We start from the raw sequence: 18,695 nt of genomic DNA, 5'->3' as shown, positions 1-18,695 counted from the left end.
ATTGACCATGCAAGGCACTGGCCTTACTATGAGGAACTATTTAGTGTTCAGTGTCATGGATGCATAAACATAGCACAAACAATAGACAAACAAGGAAACACTCTAAGAGCTCCTGAGAGCAACCCATTTTTTTCACAAATGTTTGTAGAAGCAGTCTGCATGCCTAGGTGATTGTATACAATTAATATGAATTAAATGATTCGGAGGGTTGTCCTTAAACTTTTGGCAATATTGCATATATAAAATGGCTTAATGGGGGATCGGTCATGTGAAGCTGTGATTGTGGGATTAAATTTGTTTTGAACATGAAATAGGTGTCGCCTCATATTGTGATTAGAATGGACTGGTAGTTGAATGAACATCATCCCCAACATGTGGAAGAGTCGGCATGTCTTGATAACAGATAATGCCAGGCTAAGAGCACAGTGATGTTGTAAAAAATACACTCAGGATTGTCATTTACACATCATGTTAAGAAGCCATCACATCAGAAAAGATGAGAACCTTAACCCTGGGAACTCAATGCCCTCTGCCATCCTTTCTGCCCAGGCCCCTTTAGTAACACATCTGCCTAACACCTATCTGCTTCTTTTAATTTATGGATACTTTGTCGTAGGTACTGACAACACATGTACACACATTTTTCTTTTCTTCCACAACCTTTTATTCATGTATTTTTTTTTTGTTCATACACGCAACATCTACATCAGCCTCATGAACACACAAGCACAACCAAAACATGGCCAAATAATCTCCTAAAAAATACCACACGTGTCACATTCAAACATACATATCTGCACTCTATAAACTCATGCCCTATCCTATGTTTAACGTATTGCCCGTCTCACTGTATGTGTTTTTAATCACCTGTGTTGTATTTCACCACAAAAAGAAAGACATGCATCATTAAGTTGCTCCACTAAGCTACACAGTCCTCAAATCTCATCCATTACTTCATTCACAGTGGAGTACACTGGCACATCCTCAACTCCCTCCGCCTCGTCTGCAGACATACACTGTTTTGTCTCCTTTTCTTCCCCTATTATAACCTTCTCCTCTTCATTGCCCTCAAACATTTCACCGCCCTCTCGGCCATTGTCTTGTCTTTCCTCTTTATCTCCTTTCTTAATTTCAGCATACTCTGTCTCTGTGGTCTCTTGTGTCTTATCTGAGGGACTGTTCCTTTTCAACACAAAGAAGTCAATGTTGGAGTATTCCACCTCTTTTGGCTCCACGTCACCTCCAGGGGCTGACTGCCCAGCCACAGCTCCTCCTTCATCTGCCTCTTGGTCATGGGTCCCATCATTTTCCACTGCTTCACCAGCATTGATCTGTCAGGTAGACGCAGAAATGATCTGTCGTTTGCCAGCTGATACAAGCCAGACAACTGGACATTATTCATGAAGTCTCTCCATCAGTGACATTTAATATGTTCAGCCATGTCTAAACACAAAAATTACTATTCTTTTCATTTTACAGCTGAACAAAAAAAGAATTTGAATAATTTTTTCCCTGATTATCTATAGGCTGCAGATAGTTTCTACTCAATGGTCTATGGGATTTTAAAAATCAGCTTGAATATTGTTGGTAATTTGTTAAAATAATCATACCTGCTTTTATTTGAGTTATTTTTAGATTGCTAAGAGAACTCTGCCAGTGTTTAAGTCTCTGCAAGCTGATTTTTATGACAAACTATGGATCACCACAAGATTTTAGCTAAAAATTATTCAATTAACATTTAACTAATATGTAATAACCAGCTGTGTCAATATAAATACCAACGGATCTTCTTGGGTAGTCACCATCTCCAGAGTCTCAGCCACATTTCCAGAGCTCTTCTGTTTTGTTCTGGGGGGAAATTAATTAAACAGGAACAAATGTTTACTAACAACAATTAACAAGCAAGGATTAGTGACCAATATTAAATGTTTCAGCCAAAAATTGATAACCTTTGTAGTGTATAATTTGTTCGGACACCACACCTTCATTTAATCAGATAATCGTGACTGCTAATCTTTAGATTTTTGAATGTGTTCTTCCTTTATACTAGGCAACAATTGTTTTTATTTATAATTTAAATGTAACACAGGTCATTTAAGCGGCACAGAGACTCAGCAGTAAAGCCAACTGGCCTTTCTGTGTGGGGTTTCTATGTGCTCCTGGATTTCTATGATTGTTCCAGTTTTCCATCCCCATCAAAAATTTATCCGCATTCAAGTGGTCTTCAGAGCATAGCTGATGAATTCCGAGATTGCTTATCAGACTGTAAACAATGAGCTGTGCATTGAACAGAAAGTTTTGGCCCGGATATATGTTATAAAAAAATACAAATACAAGCACATTTCTAGTCTCTACAAGATCATTTTTAATGTATAACCTACACATTAAACACATTAAAAATTGTCAATGGTTAGTTGGTTGGTTATACATTAATTTAAAGTATTCATGATATGCGATAAAATTAATAAAGTATTTTTGAATAGACATTGAATACTGGTGTGGTCCTCATGACCAGGGCTTTATCGTTGCATGAATAAAACAACAAAATGCCAAAAAAACTAAGAAAAATGGATGTCAAAAAGAAAAAGAAACTTAAAAGCGTACCTGTGGCATTTTCTGACCAAACAGCAGATGGTTGCTGAAAGAAGTATCCCAGTCAAAAACGCAATGATGACTTGTGGCTGTTGAACAATTGTTGACAATTTCTGGAGTAGATCTGGAATCAATAGGAAAAATTGTTTATTAATAATAAAAAGTTAGGAAATCTGCTTTTTGTAAAAAAAAAAAAAAAAATCACTTTTAAAAAGTAGGTATTGAAAATATAAATCAGTGATCTAGAGTCGGAGAGGTATTTTAGTGGTCAACACTTACTGTCTAGATATGACCCATTAGATGACTGGTTCTGTTGTGCTTTCCCCAAATCAGTGCTACTGATACACTCTACAGTGGTGAAGTTGTAATCTTCTGCAGATACACTGTAGTCTGTATGGTCTGACATAGTGGTAGTAATAGTGTCATTCTTCAACATTGGCCATTTGATGTTGGGTAAAGGAAACTTCTCACTGACACACACATCGGTCCGGTTTTTCAACTGAACTGCAAACACACAAGAATAACCTTAACATGACACCAAACATACAGTAAGCTGACAGGACCATATTTTTTTCTCAAATGGGAACTACAGTCTACTTACATCTCACAGTTACTTCAGCATATATAGTCAGAGTTGTATCCTGGTGTTTTGCTGTACAGACGTACTGTCCATGTTCTTCCGTCACATTATGGACCACAAGAGTGGCTTTTCCAGTGTCATTCTGAGGGCTTTGTTTTGCAAGTTTTTGTTGGAGCCAAGTGTCCATGTGATGTTAAATGGATGGAAACGGTCAACACTGCAGGTCAGATTTGAAGCATCGCCTTGTTTAACAGTTGGCATTCCGGTGACACCTTAAAGACAAAATTTTAGACCAACTATTGGAATTTGTCTGACAAAACAAGTCCTTATGATTCTCAGTATGTACTGTAGCTCCAAGCTGAGGCTGAAAACCACCTGTAAGTTGTTATGATGGTTAGTGCTCAACATGTAACAATAAAATGTTTTATATCAATAATTAAAATGAATTACACTGACAACTGAGAAAGCCGTGATAATAATACCCGATCATGAAGAACAAAACCATAAATTTCCTTTGTTTCCTTAATGTTATATTAATGTTTTTCCTCAGGGTGGTGTTCAGATGTATTGCTCTACAGATACTGTCCAGAATGTACTGCTGTCACATTAAGGATTACAAGAACGGCTGTTGTAGCGTGTTTTTGCAATTCATTTTGTTCATGCAGGCTGATATTCAGTTCTTTTTCTGTGAGAAAATATACCATTATTTATAAGGAGGGGAAGGGGATGTGCAAATGAGGAGGGAGTTTTTATTTTGGCAATAGGGGAGGGACATATAACTTTTAAATGATTGCATTAAAGTTTTTTGTTTTTCTTAATGAATACGTAATTTATCTCCCACACCTACGTAAACCTCACTGGACTTGGTCCTGACCTTGAGGAATACCTCCACTTCACATTCCACATAGTTGATTCCCCATGTGCCATTGCCAGCAGCCTACCAGATATATTTTTTTCAGGCATCTGATTGGCAGACATGTAGGGTTAGGGTTATATCGCCGCCTGTTGGTTTAGCATGCTCTTAGCAGACTACATTAAAAAGTCATGTCTTTGCAAGTTGTTCAGTTAGGGGAAACTTTATAAACGTTTGTTTTGTAAATTTAGTGAATGTAATGCATGAAGATATTCTTTTCTTTGTATAAAAAACATAGTGTCCGTTTGCAAGGGCGATGGATTGGGGGGCGGATGGGGACTGAGTATACAGGGCCCTAACCTGAAGAAGGCCCATAAAAATACTTGAATGGACTGCCAATGATGCGAGAGCACAGAGAACAGGGTCCACAATTTTGTGCTATGCCCCTGTCCGTTAGCCCCGGTGAGTTGCAGTAGAGCTACTGCTGTGTAAACTATTCTGTTACTAGATAAATTACACACCTTCTTAACCGCTACAGAGATTGCTTTTACTTTTGACGCAGTTCTGCTATAATGTTATGTTGTGTATGGATGCCAGTGTAGCAAAATTAATGATTCCACTTGCCATTACTGTCTCTGTGTTATTAAATTAGATAGATTTAGATTTGTTATCATCTGTTTTTTATCATCTTTTTAATTTTTTATCTGTTTATTTTTTAAATCTTTTCTAATACTGTTATTTATTTTATTATGTATGTTTGACTATTTTTAGGAGTGTAATGGAAATTGTTGCCATGGAGACCTGTGTGTAGCATGGGCACCCTCTGCTGAGGCCCTGCAGATTTGAGCGGTGCACTTTAAACTTTTTAACACCTTTTCCTAGTTTAATTTCAGCTTAAGGTCAAAGCATTTTATTTGTTTGGCAATCTTAGGATGTTGCTTAACTTGTAAGACTGACTGTGATGGAGAACTGATCTTTATCTTGTGAGACCAGATAAGCCTTAACGGCGAGTTTAAGCCAAGGACCAAATGTGAATGTGTGTACGCAACGCAACCGCTACACCTTATAGGCTAAGGATTTTGTTTACACCTACCTAAAGGCTAATGCAAACTACACGATTTTCAGCGTCGGCTGATGGCTGTGCGGTTTACACTACACAACTTGCCGTCTTGTGACGGGAGTCTTGAAGCCGTGGAATTCACACTACGTGACTGATCGCTGACAAGGGGTCATACACTACATGAGCTGACAGTGCCTGTGTCACCCGACTCCAAACCATGTTTTGTCAAAGAAACACACGTGAAATGATGTGGACACAAGAAACAGTGGTTGTTTGTTACTATCCATCCATCATCAACCGCTTATCCTGCGTACAGGGTTGCGGGGGGCTGGAGCCAATCCCAGCTGACATTAGGCGAAATGCGGGGTACATCCTGGACAGGTCGCCAGTTCAATGCAGGGCAACACAGTCTCACTCCCTACTCATCAAATGTCTGATGCATGGTCAAGGCCCTTTGTCGTCTCTTTTTAAAGACTTGGGTAGCCCTTTTGCATCAATTATTGACGTTTAGGGATCCACAGTCAAGTTAGCAACGCTTAGCAACAATAAATATGCAATATCCGGTTACACTTTCAAGATAAAACGTAACGTTTCGATACATTGCCATGTTGAAACGCGCATAATTAAAGTCGTGAAACGTTGCAGTTTCGTTTAGGTTTAGGCACAGAAAGTACTTGGTTGGGTTTAGGCAACAAAACTACTTGGTTAAGGTTAGGAAAACATCATGGTTTGGGTTAAAATAGCTATGTATGTCAATTAAGACTTAAGTTAACTAACGTTAATGTCAATTTACCTCACTCGCCTAAATAAAAACATTTAATGTTTTGTTTCGCACGGGACACAAACCCTGTTCTCCTGCTTCAAGGTTCTGGCGCTCTATCCACCCCAATCACCTCCTTACTTCGTCTTTTCTCTTAAATATCATACTTGCCTTTACCATCAAAAACTGACACAACAGGGCTTCCCTCAATACGTCGAACTATGACGTCAAAGGGATCGCTAGTGCGTCACAAACTGACGACTATGGCTCTTGACAAAGCGTCCATATGTGACGACTTGGGAGTGAGACCGGGTTGTGCAGGGCCACACATAGACAGACAACCACTCACGCCTAAGGACAATTTAGGGTGTGGTGTCCAAACAAAAATGCTGCGATGATGTGTTGAGAAGAAATCCGCTTGACACTGTTCTTGATCATAAACGTTTATTACATCAAGGAGGTCAGCATCAATTACAAGTTCTGCAGCAGCTTGGAGAGTGACCCAGCCCGATGACCACTCAGTCTTTCTGTACATCAAACATAGCTTATATAGGACATGTTTTTATGTATCTGTTAGACACCATATAAGGGTTTGAGTCTGCAAAATAAAGCTCCAACCCATAGAAGGGTACAGAACTATTCTGAGGTAACAAAATAAGGCGTAAGAGGTCAAATTCTATAGAAGGTTTAAGTCCCTACATAACCACCAATCACTACTCTCCCCTTAGGAGGTCACTGACACTCTGTCCTGCTGCTTCTGTGCCATTTTAAACTGTTATGAGTCAAATGCACATATATTGTACACTACAAGGGACACCAATCAATCTAGGCCGCATGTCTTTGGACGGTGGGAGGAAGCCGGAGCACCCAGAGAGAAACCACGCAGACACGGGGAGAACATGCAAACTCCACACAGAAAAGCAGGGGTAACCGGGGTTTGAACCCACCTTCTTGCTGTGAGACGACAGTGCTAACCACTGCACCACCTGTTTGTTATTATAAAGATAGCAATTATAAAGAGAAATAATAGGCCCCTATGGGTGAAATAATGGATTAGCACAGGCAGGTACCAGGGATTGTCTGAGCTACAGAGAGAGCTGGAGGTGAGCAAAAAGTGTTTTGCAGAGAAAAAGTAGCTGCCTGCTCTCATTGGCTGGATGTGAATATAGAGTCAGCTGACTCCTCCAGATATTTGGCATGCTAGATATCTGGCATTAGTCGGCGATGTGTCAGGAAGCCGTTTTGATGACCCAACGCTGATTTACTCTCGAGCCCGACGGTCGCCAAGCTCACCAAGCGGCAAATAGGGCTAAAAATCATGTAGTGTGAACTAGGCTTAAGATCCAAACACAATGCCAGCCAGACTACGTCCAGATGCTCCGGCAGATCCCGTCACATTCTGACACCCACACCTTCCACTGTGAAGGGAGCCTTCAAGGCATATTTATATTCTAAAAATATATTTTTAAAAATCATAGTTTCTAATTTTATTTTTATTTATGTTGGTTTTGTGTTGTAGAAGGGGTGGCTGTCATGCACCCATATCCTGCTGAAGTGCACACACAGCTTGTATTATGATTTGATTATTTGTAAGGAGGATTTGGATTTTTCTTAAGAAATGAGCGGTTTGTTTTGGTGATAACTCTCATCCTACATGGCTTCCCCCGGTACGTTGAACTATGACGCCAAGGGGCTTCCCAGTGCATTACAAACTGACACTGCCAAGGGACCTTGCCTATGCATCCATATGTGACAACTTGGGAGTGAGAACGAATTGGAGGGTCATGCATTTTCCCCCAGTCACTCAGGGAGGAGCAAGGAAAAAAATGTATAGCTTTGGGGAGGGTTAAGATTTTAAAAAATCACACACCCCCATCCCCCACTGCACCTGATAAATAAACAACAGTCCTTTAGAGAAATGGACAAAGAGTTGTGCAAATTCATCAAGCAATAAGATATACAAACGTTGTAAACCAGTTGGACACCATCCGAGCGCAACATGTAAGAGACTTTTTGCAAAACTGATCACTTCAAATTACATTTGAGACATAGAAGCAAACAGCTGGTCACAGTGAAGAGAAGAAGATTTGATAATGAATGCAATTTGCGACTAAACCTCCATCTGCACACAAGGTTTGTAACAGTGTGCATAAAAACACTCATGCAAGTATTTTCCATCAAGTTAAAAACCTCAGGACTAGCTAAACTATTTCTAAGATAGAGCCCAAGAGTTTCACATCACTAATTTATGAAACGTGGGACATTCACAATTGAGTTTCAGAATAACTACACTGAGCTGGAAAAGCATTTTACAAGGTAAAAAATGAATGTGAGGGAATATTGTACAGTGTGTGTTACTCACCGGTCACATGTGGACTTGTCGTAGTCGAAGAGTTTTTGTCATTGGTGGTGTTGGATCCAGCTGAAAAGTTCAATAACAAAAAACGTATTTTCAGCATCATTAGACTAGTATATGTTTGCAAGGCTAATACACATATTGTTTCAGCCAGTTTTCCCCCAATGCTAAACAGATGTTGTGGATCAAAATGCTTATATATTACTTATAATATAAATACTTACGTAGAGCTTGAAAGTAAAACATTTAAATGTTATATTTTAACATTGACATACTTCTTACAGCTTCAAAAGATAGAAATATCATTATTTTAAGAAGATTCAGTAAAGTATTGCACTGTACCTGTCACAGAGAACAGCAGAGGGGCCCAGATGAGCACAAACATCCTAATTCACTGATTGAGAGAGTCAGTCTCTTTATCCAAAAGACAAAATTTAACCTTTCAGAAGTGCAAACATTTCATGTAGCAAGTGCAACAATCATACAGGGTGTTCATTTAATGAAACTGACTCCTTCACGGCTGACAGCAAATATTTAAATACAGGATGTTGCATGTTCACCTTCTCTGTTGTCACATTAATAAACGTTCCTAAAATCTTTGTCAAGTTTTTGAAGTCTCCTGGAATGCTTAATTTCAAAGAGTTTTGTGATATTTGTTCCAGAAAGCTGCTAAATAACTTACATTATCTACAGTAAAATATCTGTAGCAGCTCAGAAACAGCTCTGAAATAAATACCTACAATCCCCGAAACCCCAGACATTCAGACTGCATGCACAATTAAAAAGCATTTTATGACATTAGGGAAGAATTACTTCTACAGTTTTCATTTACATTTTAAAAGATTTTGAAAACAAGGTAAATGTTATGTTTTACCTGTGTTTTGTCCCTTGTTCTCCTGTGCTATTGTGTCTCAGTGATGTCTGCTGTGTGTCTCTGTTCTAAACTGACTCTTCCTCTCTTTTTCTTCTTCTTCCCTTTTTGCACTACAAGTTTCCAGGAAGTTTCTCTACACGCTGTTTGTTGTTGTTACTCTGCTAAACTACAATATCATGTAATGTCTTAAGTTGGAAATGTGCATCATCATCTTCATGACTGTATATGTGTTTAAAAATATCTTGTCACTTTGATAAAATTCTAACTATTCTGTCTACCAAGTATCCTAAATATGAATGCATAATTCATTATATGCATAGTGGTATAGTGGGATGTGCATGAATGTGAATGGTCTGAAATACAGGTTAATATCTGCAGTACCAGTTAAATAATAATGGTCAATTGTCAAAGACAGTCATTAGCTTAATCACTAGTTTATACATGAGAAAGATAACTGCTGTCATTGATTAAGTGCAGATTTATAAAGAAAGTATTTGTATTCATCACAGTTCTTAAGTACAGTTACATGCAGCCTCTTAAAAAGAACCTCTGTACTTATCGCCATATGGTTTTATGATTTGTGCATCTTTAAGTTGCATTCTCAGAAATGGCCCTTGAGTGATTCTTCATTTAAACATTGTCTCATATAGCGTTAATGTATTCTCTCTAATAACTTCCTGTTCACACATAAAGGTGTTTTTAGCTATGAACTGGGCTATTATTACATATTTAACATTCACTACAGAACCTGTCAACATTGCACAATGAACCAGAGGTAAGAAAAGTTTTGTTTTAAGTGACAACTCATGTATTGTCTGTTAAAAAACAACCTGTGCCAGACTGCTCACTCTGAGTAATGAGTCAGGTTGATTCCTGCAACACATTAAAAAAGGGAAGTAATCTATGACATGTTAAACAAGAACACAATCAAAAGAGCTGTAGAAACAAATCAGGCCAATCAGTTTGAAACAACTTAAAAAGCTAAAACAACTCAAGCACGGTGTACTGATCTGTAATTTGTTATTTATCGATTCTTTTTTATTTAATATACAGATGAATACCAACATAAATTCACACTTGTTTAACGTACATAAAAACTGGTAAATTGCAATTGTTCCTTCCGTTCATACTGTATCTGTATGGATCCTATTGTCATGCATTTCCACTATAAGATATGAGGGACAAACTCTACAGTCGTCATGGTGTCAAAAGATACATCCCAAAGTTCAGTTTGCAATAATAATAGGCTTCAGCAGTCTGAGTTAGGTAACTGCTAATCAGCAAGAAAACAATGTCCATAGAAACACAAGGAGAGAGTTTCGTGCTACAGAAACTAACTTTGCAAGACACTTGATTTGTCTCTACTCAGTTCTGCCAAAGCCTCATAATATGTGTGGTTGTCCTCCATCTCTAACACTGTACTTTTGTGCATGTGAAAATTGCACTGAGAAGTTAAAAAAAGTGTCAACCTATCCTTTGAATTTGTTTGCTGCAGACTGCAAACTGAAGCAAGACAAATCATACAGCCACCCTCTCAGGGAAACTACAGCTGTGCTTCAAGCTAAAATGCTAACATTAGCCTGCTAACATGCTCACAATAACATACTGATGTTAACCATGTGAAATGTTACTATGTTCACAATCTTGGAAGTATTTGGCCATAAACTGTTGGAAAAATACAAATTTTTATCTGTGGTGCAAGATAAAAAGTTACAGGATCACCAAAGTTATTACATCAACACAAATGTCACCCTCACAGTGGAGTAGGAGGAAAGTCCTCTGGAATGGGAACCATATTTTTAAATGTCATCAAATAGTTGTTGCTATATTTAGTCTGGACCAAAGAGGTGGGCCAACATTTATTACCCACAACAAATAACCACTCCACCGCACCACAAGAGCACATACTTATTTGTTCTGCTTAAAAACTCCCCCACAAAAGTACACATCACCTCTCAGAGCAGAGAGGACAGAGGTGGTTGCCCCTGCACACCACTGGCACTGTAAGCCTTTTCACGGATGTGGTAACATTTATCTGGAAGGTTTATGAAAAGTGAACACATAGAAGCAAAATAACATTTGGATAAAATGGAAATTCTGTCCAACTTTCAGTCCACCCTCATTTGAATGAATAGATTTGAACAGCCCCTAACATGTAGACAGTGTGAAGTCTCTCTCTCACTTCAGATTCTCACAGACTGAATTTAGCATTCGAAGATCACAGCTTGTGGTAGAAACAGTTCACAAGACTGCCATTCATTCACCAGAATAACAATCCATGAGTCCATTACTTCAATCCGTTACATCTGATGAGAGCAAAGAAACATTACTCCACAATCCAACAGTCTTTAAATCTCACCCATTATATCCTTCACGTTGGAGTACACCGCCACGTCCTCGTCTTCTGAGACACAATGTTTTGACTCCTCATCCTCCACTATCATCGCCTCCTCCTCTTTTTCCTCAAATAATTCACCTTCCTCTCTGTCGTCGTCTTCTCTGTCCTCTTTTACTTGCTTCTTAATTTCAGCGTATTCTGTCTCGGTGGTCTCTTGCTTCTTTGTTGCCTCCCTGGGACTCTTTCTTTTCAACACAGAGAAATTAATGCTGGCGTACTCCACATCTTTTGCTCCACCATCAAGATCAGGGGCTGCTTTTTCTGCTGTTACATCTTCTCCTACTTCAGCTGCCTCTTGGTAGTAGGTCAGGTCATCTTCCAGTGCTTGACAAGGATCTATCTGTGAGGTACAATGGAAATGATATGACTCATTCCGCAGCTGCTACAAGCACCAAAACTGTGAGTAATAAACTGGGAGACTGTGGTATATGTAAAGTACTGCCAACCATTTTCATGAAGTCATTACATAAATCTTGTAATGTTTGGGTATTGGTTGTTTCTATACTCTTTAAAACATTTTTGAAACACTGTTATCCATCATCATGTGTTTCTACTTTTATTATAGTAAGTTTACAGTTACATGTAAGTGGAAATTCAGTGCAGTCTTTTTACATCAGTTTGTACATACAACTGCACTGCAGAGGAACAAAAGGGGACCTGACTATTAAAGCAGGCAGGGTGTTGACTTTGAAAGGATATACCATATCTCAAGTTTGCAAGGCTGCAAGTGTTAACAAGTTGTACTTCATGCTGTAGGGAAATTAATTGAGTTGAGGCAGAGCACACAAGTTGTGCTTGTTTGAGTTGCCTGGCAATGGTTGCTTCATTCATGCTTCACCATAAGCTGCTTAGCCACGAGATGACTAGGAATGGCCTGAATGTGCAGAATCTTTTCTGCTAAATCTAACTGTATCATTCTTTGCTATTCATGGTCAATTAATCAAATAACGTATGTATGACAGCCACATTCACACATCTACTGTATAACACAACATTTAATATCGGGGGAAATACTGAAAAAAAGTAAATGAATTTAAATATAAATACCAAAGGATCCTCTTGACTAGTCACCATCTGCAGAGTCTCATCCAGATTTACAGAGCTCAGTTTCTTTCTGGGTAGAAAACAAACAAATAAACTATTTAAATGAATATAAGATTATCCACAAATAAAACCAGGGGATAATTATAGATTATCTGGTGTACCTTTGGCATTTCTTTGCCAAAGAGCAAAGGGCTGCTGAAAAGAGTACCCCAATCAAAAAGGCAATGACGATTTTCAGCCATGAAACCATTTTTAAGAGTTTGCTGGATTGATCTGCAATCAAGAGCAACAAAATAAATCTTGGTGTCCATCTTGTTCAACAATAATATATTTGCAATAGCTTATTTCTTGTGGGACAAAGGTCACAGTAATTAGTGAGAGGAAAGGCAATGGTCTGCAATAGCAGAAGTGTTTTAGTTGAGGAAACGTACCCTCTTGTTCGGATGCGTTTATTCGGATGGTGAAGTTCTCTTTTGCCTCTCTGCTTGCCTCATTGCTGCTGACACACTGAACAACAGTGCTGTTGTGGTCATTTGCTTTTAGGGTGATGGTGCTGTTGACTGTGTGTTTGGACACAGTGGTAATAACAGAGTATTCAGTGTGGTCCTTCAACAGCGGCCATTTAATGGTGGGTAAAGGAAACCCTTTCACTGATACACATACAGGTCAGAACCTCTGACTGATTTCTGCATCCAGAGCTGTTCAGGATCTTTGGAAACACTGCAAAAAGCAGAATCACAACATCAAACAAAGCGCACAGGAAGCTGACACACACACATCAGGACCTCCAAATTAAATAAATCCGGTTAATAGTGTAAAATGTGAACATACACTTCCTTTTCAAGAAGATTAGTACAGCCTACTTACAAGTCACAGTTATATCAGCATTTACAGTCAGAGTCGTGTCCAGGTGTTTTGCTGTACAGATGTACTGTCCAGAATGTTCTACAGTCACATTATGAATGACAAGTGTGGCTGATCCAGTGTCGTTCTGCAGGCCAGTCTCAGGTCCATTACGCAGGTGTGTGTTGGAACCAAGAACAGTCCATGTGATATGAGATAGAGGGAAACTTTCAACACTGCAGGTCAGATCCAGAGCATCTCCCTCCTTAACAATCATATTCCCAGTGATTGCAGGCTTTTTCATATCTGTGAAGAAAATATTTGAAGAGAAGATAGAAAACACATTTCTTTGCTTGTTTTTTACTTACACAAGCACACACACAGTTTGTCAAATGTATACATACACACAATTATAACTAGTCCTGTAGTGCAACTTGAAAAGACTTTCTTCAGGCACTATAGTGATTTTCTTACCCACTGAAATAGGAAAAGTCAGCTATAGTGTATGTGCTACCAGTAATACTTAATAGTTAAATGGGTATGACTCCAAATGCATATGCATAAACTGCCCCTAAAAATATACACGTATGATATACAGTATATACTTAATGAGATATATATCCTTTTACACATTGTAAATTAAGTAAATGATCTTGTGATGGCATTCATGCATGGTCGCAGTGTTTTTTAATATACTACCACTGGAAGGCGCCAAAGTCTCAACATGTTCGAGCTCTACACAGTGGTTTTCACAGACAAGTTTTTATTATTCCAAACACGTGGCTACAGTGAGGACAACCTGGAAGCCTTCACAATGCCTCCAAGGGCTTTTCTTATTTACATTAGAAACTAAGGCAATAGTCAAAAATGAAATCATCTCAGTTTCAGTTAACTAGAAGAGGAAATACTACATGAAATGTACTTACACATCACTGTTACATCAACGTTTTGGATCAGGTGTTGTTCAGATGTTTGGCTGTGCAGGTGTACTGTCCTGAATCTTCTGCTGTCATGTTAGCGATGGAAAAAGTTCCTATTCCACTTTCTTCCTGCAGGTAGGTTTCAGTGTCGTTCTGCTGAGTAGTTTCTGTTCCATTTTGCTTGTATTTGTCAGAATATATAGTCCATGTGATTAGAGATGGAGGGAAACTTTCAACAGTGCAGGTCAGATTCAGAGTCTCACCCTCCTTCACACGTGTTTTCCCAGTGATTTTAACTTCCTTCACATCTATGAGACAAAGTGATATATGATATTATTTACAATGTTATATAGCACCTCTAAATTCCCAACTTTCCTGTAAGACTGGATTTATAAAATTGAACACAGCTCAGAAAACCATCAGAAGTGACATGAGAGAACATCTCTTAACAAATACTTTAGATGAAAGGTAAAGGTGATAACAGACAGTAGGTGCTACTCACAGGTCACATTCAGAGTCACTGTCTCCTCTGTAGTGATGTTGTTTGTGAACCTGACCCTGCAGGTGACATTGGTGCCGTGGTGTTCAGCTGAAGAGTTAAACATCAAAGTTGAGCTGTGTCTTTGTGTGACAGCAGTCTCAGTCTTGAAAGCAGTGATGTTTCCTGTGATGTGAGAGTCGTTCTGTCCTGGTCCTCTCCACAGCCAGGTGATTTCAGGATCAGATCCAGAGCAGAGACCAGGAGCAGTGCAGGTCAGTGTGGTCTGCTGTCCCTCTGTTAGTGGAGGAATCATAACTGTGGGCGTCTGGATCAGATCTAATGGGAGAGCAGTCCATGAGTGGAATCAGGTGAGCAGCATGATCATCATTCACTAACATTTGGTCCAAAACAATCAGATACTTTGTTGAACATTTCAATGGGCAACAACATTATTTATGCTCCATTAAGACTGCAAATATAACAAATATGTTGGTGCAATGAAAATCTTCACTGTATATTTTTGTTGTAGCTACATACCTTTAACAGAGACAGTTGCTCTTGGAGAGAATGTAAATCCATCTGCCCTCTCATACCAGGCGACAGCAGTAACTCTGAGCTGATATGATCCAGAGTCTGACTCAGTGAGGTCACTGATGATGATGCTGCAGTTCTTCTGACTCACGTCAGGCTCCAATAGTGACACTCGTCCTTTAAACCCAGACTGAACTTTTCTGTTGTTCTTGTTAGTGTGGAATATCATGTCTGAATCACACATCTTGGTTTAGATTGTTCGCATTTGTACCAAATTATATTTTGGGGTGTGAAGTCATAACTAGTGGTGAAAGAACACGGTATCACAACACAGAGTCCAGCCTCTGCTGTTGTTTCTCCTTCATTAAGAGTGATACAGAAATCACTTTGACAGCGTGTTCTTTTCTCCACTGATGCTCCTGTTAATGCAAACAGTGAGAGAAAAACAGTGATAACGGATATTTACATTTTATTGATCCCAGAGGAAAAATAATTTTGTAACAATTCTCACTTTGCATGTCAGGATATTAAGATATATAAATAATAATAGAAAGTAGGTAAGTAGAAAATATAACAAAAACAAATATGAAATATAAAGGAGTGTGGATATATACAGTACTTTACAGTATTATCAGAAATGTAATGATAAATAGTATTAGTGAATAAGATAGTAATAATGTGTGCAGATACATATTTTGTTTTTGTTTAATATAACTGCTGTTGTCAGCAGCATTGAGCAAACATTACATGGGAATTTCAGCATTTAATATATTTCTTTATCCCTAATAATGTTATTCAAAGTTTCCAAGTAAGTCAATAAATGCTGTGAGCTGGTAAATTCAGGGTGGAAAAACTAAATAGTTGTAATTTGGAAGAGCATGTCAGGTAAACATTTACAGGCAAAATTATTGCTAACATTGTTATTCATATGAAACAAGAAAGGTAGTAAAGTAAGACCAGTGTGTGGTAGTTTGTTTTTTGATTTTTCATCGTTATTCATATCTTTAAAGTTGGCATCACAACAAGATTTAATAAAAATGTATACCTGTGTCTGCATTGCTGCCTCTTACAGAGAAAATCAAAGTCGCCCAGATGAGAACAAACATCCCGATTTGATGTGCTCACTCCACAGGAAAATTACACTGAAAGTGCAGTAAACATGCAGAGACTGAACCAAAGGAAACTCCACAGCTGACATCTGAGATCTTAATACAGGATATTGCATGTATTCCGTAGTTGCGAGATAGATACTTACCCAAGCATGTTACTAACCCTTTTTTCATTTGTAAAAGGGACCTTATGACATCTGTTCTCAAATGGTCTTTTATACTGTAACTTTACTTACTACAATAATCTCTACAACAACTGTAGCTTTGGGCTCCCTGAATCATTTACTAAAGCACTCTATAGGACAGTCCACCCCTACTACCAGAAAATTCACAAACGTCAAAAAAAGCAATATATATTATTTTGAAATTAGTTAGGGAAGAATTAATCACTTCAGCAAATTCCATTTGCAGTCCAAAAACACATTTTAAAACAAAAACTTTTGGACTCGTTCTCCGGCTCTGAACTGACCCTTCCTCTCCTCTCATTTCTGTTTTTTTCCTTTTTGTGCAACAACAAGGTTTCAGGAAGTCCCCAGTTCTCCACTACTGAGACTGGCAGGCTTTTACACACTTATAGTCTCATAATTTCACATTATGTGTAACATAACTAATTACACATTTAAACCTTTATTGAATAATAAAGAGAAAATGTTTTTGTTTGCTCTTTTATCCTCTCAATGACTGAAGTAATGCAAAATGTTTTGAAAAGGGAAGTACTGTAAATGTGTGATTTTTGTCATCTTGAGAAACCGACAAACCAGCAGAAGCAGTGAACACTTCTCCTAAAGTGTATTTTTATACAATGTGTGTTTTGCAGTGTTACTAGTGAACAACTGGATGTCATTGCTTACTCTTAAATAAATCGCTTCTGCAATCCACAACTCACACTGCACACATGCTTCACTGTTAAGTGTCTGTATTACCTACTATTCAATTCAATTCAAATAACTTTATTTATCAGAGAGGAGCTTCATTGTGCAAAGCATCACACGAGCAGCCTCTTTGAATTGGAAGCATTTTATGGTTTGTTATGCAATATCTGTAGATACTGTCTCCAGCAAAGACACTGAAGTGTTTATTCATTTAAATATTGTACAACATTGTTTCTCAGTATCTCTGATAACTATCTGTTTTAAAAGGTGCCATATTCAGACTATTTTTAGCAAAGAACTGGCTACACTTTTGTCTCAATACTTTACTGGTCAAAAATCTAATTTTGTTTACATAGCCCAATGTCACGGCTTTACAGCAAATGACACCCTCTATTCTTAAACCGTACCTACATATTGACCACTTATAGCAGAACCTGTAGAAATGGCTGAGTTACTAGAGGTTAAAAAAGGTTGACTGCAAATCTGCTTAGTCTGCATATTTATAAACATCATAACAATCAACTGGGAAATCTTACATTAAAAAGAGAATCTTAAAAATCACATATCCAGACTTTTTGAGAAATCTACAAAAGAACTCCAGCTCCTCCAGTGGAGCTTTTCTCTGCCAATGATATTTCTGCTGGAAATCTGCCTTAGGTGCGAACAGGGATGACCTAGGACCAACAAAAGCAGCGCTGGAGTTTGACAGCCAAAAACAGCCAAAAACATTTTAACATTCAAATACTAGATGGTCTCTGACAGGGTTGTCAAGTTCCTGATTTTACATAAAGAATTTGCTTTCAAATATAAGATGAAGCCGACAAAAAGGTTAAATGCGTATATTCAAACTGAGAGTACAGGGAAAATATTTTATTACTAGCAGTGACATGGTGTAGTACTGGTACTGCTAGCAAACATTTTTATTTTATTTTAAGTACTGACAACCTAGATATTAAGACCATTGCCTAGGATGAAATTTAAACAATACACTACATTTAATGGTTTAAATCAAACTGAAATCTCACACAGCTGAAGATGTGACCAATTAACTGCCAAATGTGAGAACTTAGTACATTTACTCAGGCATTTATAGAAAATGAATGATGGTATAAAAGCTTCAACAACTATTTTTGTCCAAAATGTATTTATTCCAGTGCAAAAAATCCTTCAGGGACGCTGTCTGAAAACCATCCCTGAAGACTGTAAAGACATGGTGAAAGCTGATTTGTCACTTCAAAGGATGTCCAATAACACCATACTCTGGTGATCTGTCTGTTTTCTGCAGGGACTTCTAAGTTCTGTCCACTTGACTTGGTTTCACTTTTTTTCTTGCTTTCCTTTGGAGAAAAATATAGAATGAGTCATGATCTGTTGCCTAAAAGTCTCCAGTGCATCAACATACCATTTAAACATAACATGCAG

General features: G+C 38.2%; 2 protein-coding genes across 2 annotated transcripts; both read right to left on the bottom strand.

The window, feature by feature from the left end:
• Positions 1–627: 627 nt before the first annotated feature.
• LOC119897200 lies at positions 628–9,178 on the bottom strand. The gene is made up of 8 exons (XM_038710791.1): positions 9,076–9,178; positions 8,544–8,615; positions 8,208–8,267; positions 3,194–3,444; positions 2,872–3,096; positions 2,605–2,716; positions 1,779–1,848; positions 628–1,331 (listed from the first exon to the last, which is right to left on the bottom strand). Exons 4-8 carry the CDS (start codon positions 3,357–3,359, stop codon positions 936–938), a joined length of 969 nt encoding a protein of 322 aa, XP_038566719.1. The 5' UTR covers positions 3,360–3,444; positions 8,208–8,267; positions 8,544–8,615; positions 9,076–9,178; the 3' UTR covers positions 628–935.
• A 908-nt stretch (positions 9,179–10,086) lies between these two features.
• On the bottom strand, positions 10,087–16,497 carry LOC119897197 (sialic acid-binding Ig-like lectin 10). The gene is given in 12 exon segments (XM_038710789.1): positions 10,087–11,813; positions 12,521–12,587; positions 12,679–12,790; positions 12,949–13,162; positions 13,164–13,237; positions 13,385–13,666; positions 14,287–14,307; positions 14,310–14,588; positions 14,783–15,097; positions 15,299–15,538; positions 15,541–15,711; positions 16,338–16,497. Coding segments are annotated over 12 exon segments (2,226 nt in total). The 5' UTR covers positions 16,399–16,497; the 3' UTR covers positions 10,087–11,423.
• Between the last annotated feature and the right edge of the window lie 2,198 nt (positions 16,498–18,695).

This window comes from Micropterus salmoides, unplaced genomic scaffold (assembly GCF_014851395.1).
Source record: "Micropterus salmoides isolate LMB-PRFRI ecotype aquatic unplaced genomic scaffold, ASM1485139v1 Ms_hic_scaffold_11, whole genome shotgun sequence".
Classification (NCBI taxonomy): Eukaryota; Metazoa; Chordata; class Actinopteri; order Centrarchiformes; family Centrarchidae; genus Micropterus; species Micropterus salmoides.
This window is presented reverse-complemented; position numbering and strand designations above follow the sequence as displayed.

Excerpts from the sequence above, each read along its gene's own strand:
- LOC119897200 (XM_038710791.1), bottom strand. The coding sequence starts at position 3,359 with ATGGACACTTGGCTCCAACAAAAACTTGCAAAACAAAGCCCTCAGAAT. Across the intron at positions 3,097-3,193 it reads TGCTGAAGTAACTGTGAGAT|TTCAGTTGAAAAACCGGACC; the intron begins GTAAGTAGACTG and ends GTGTGTTTGCAG. Across the intron at positions 1,849-2,604 it reads TTGGTCAGAAAATGCCACAG|AACAAAACAGAAGAGCTCTG; the intron begins GTACGCTTTTAA and ends ATTTCCCCCCAG.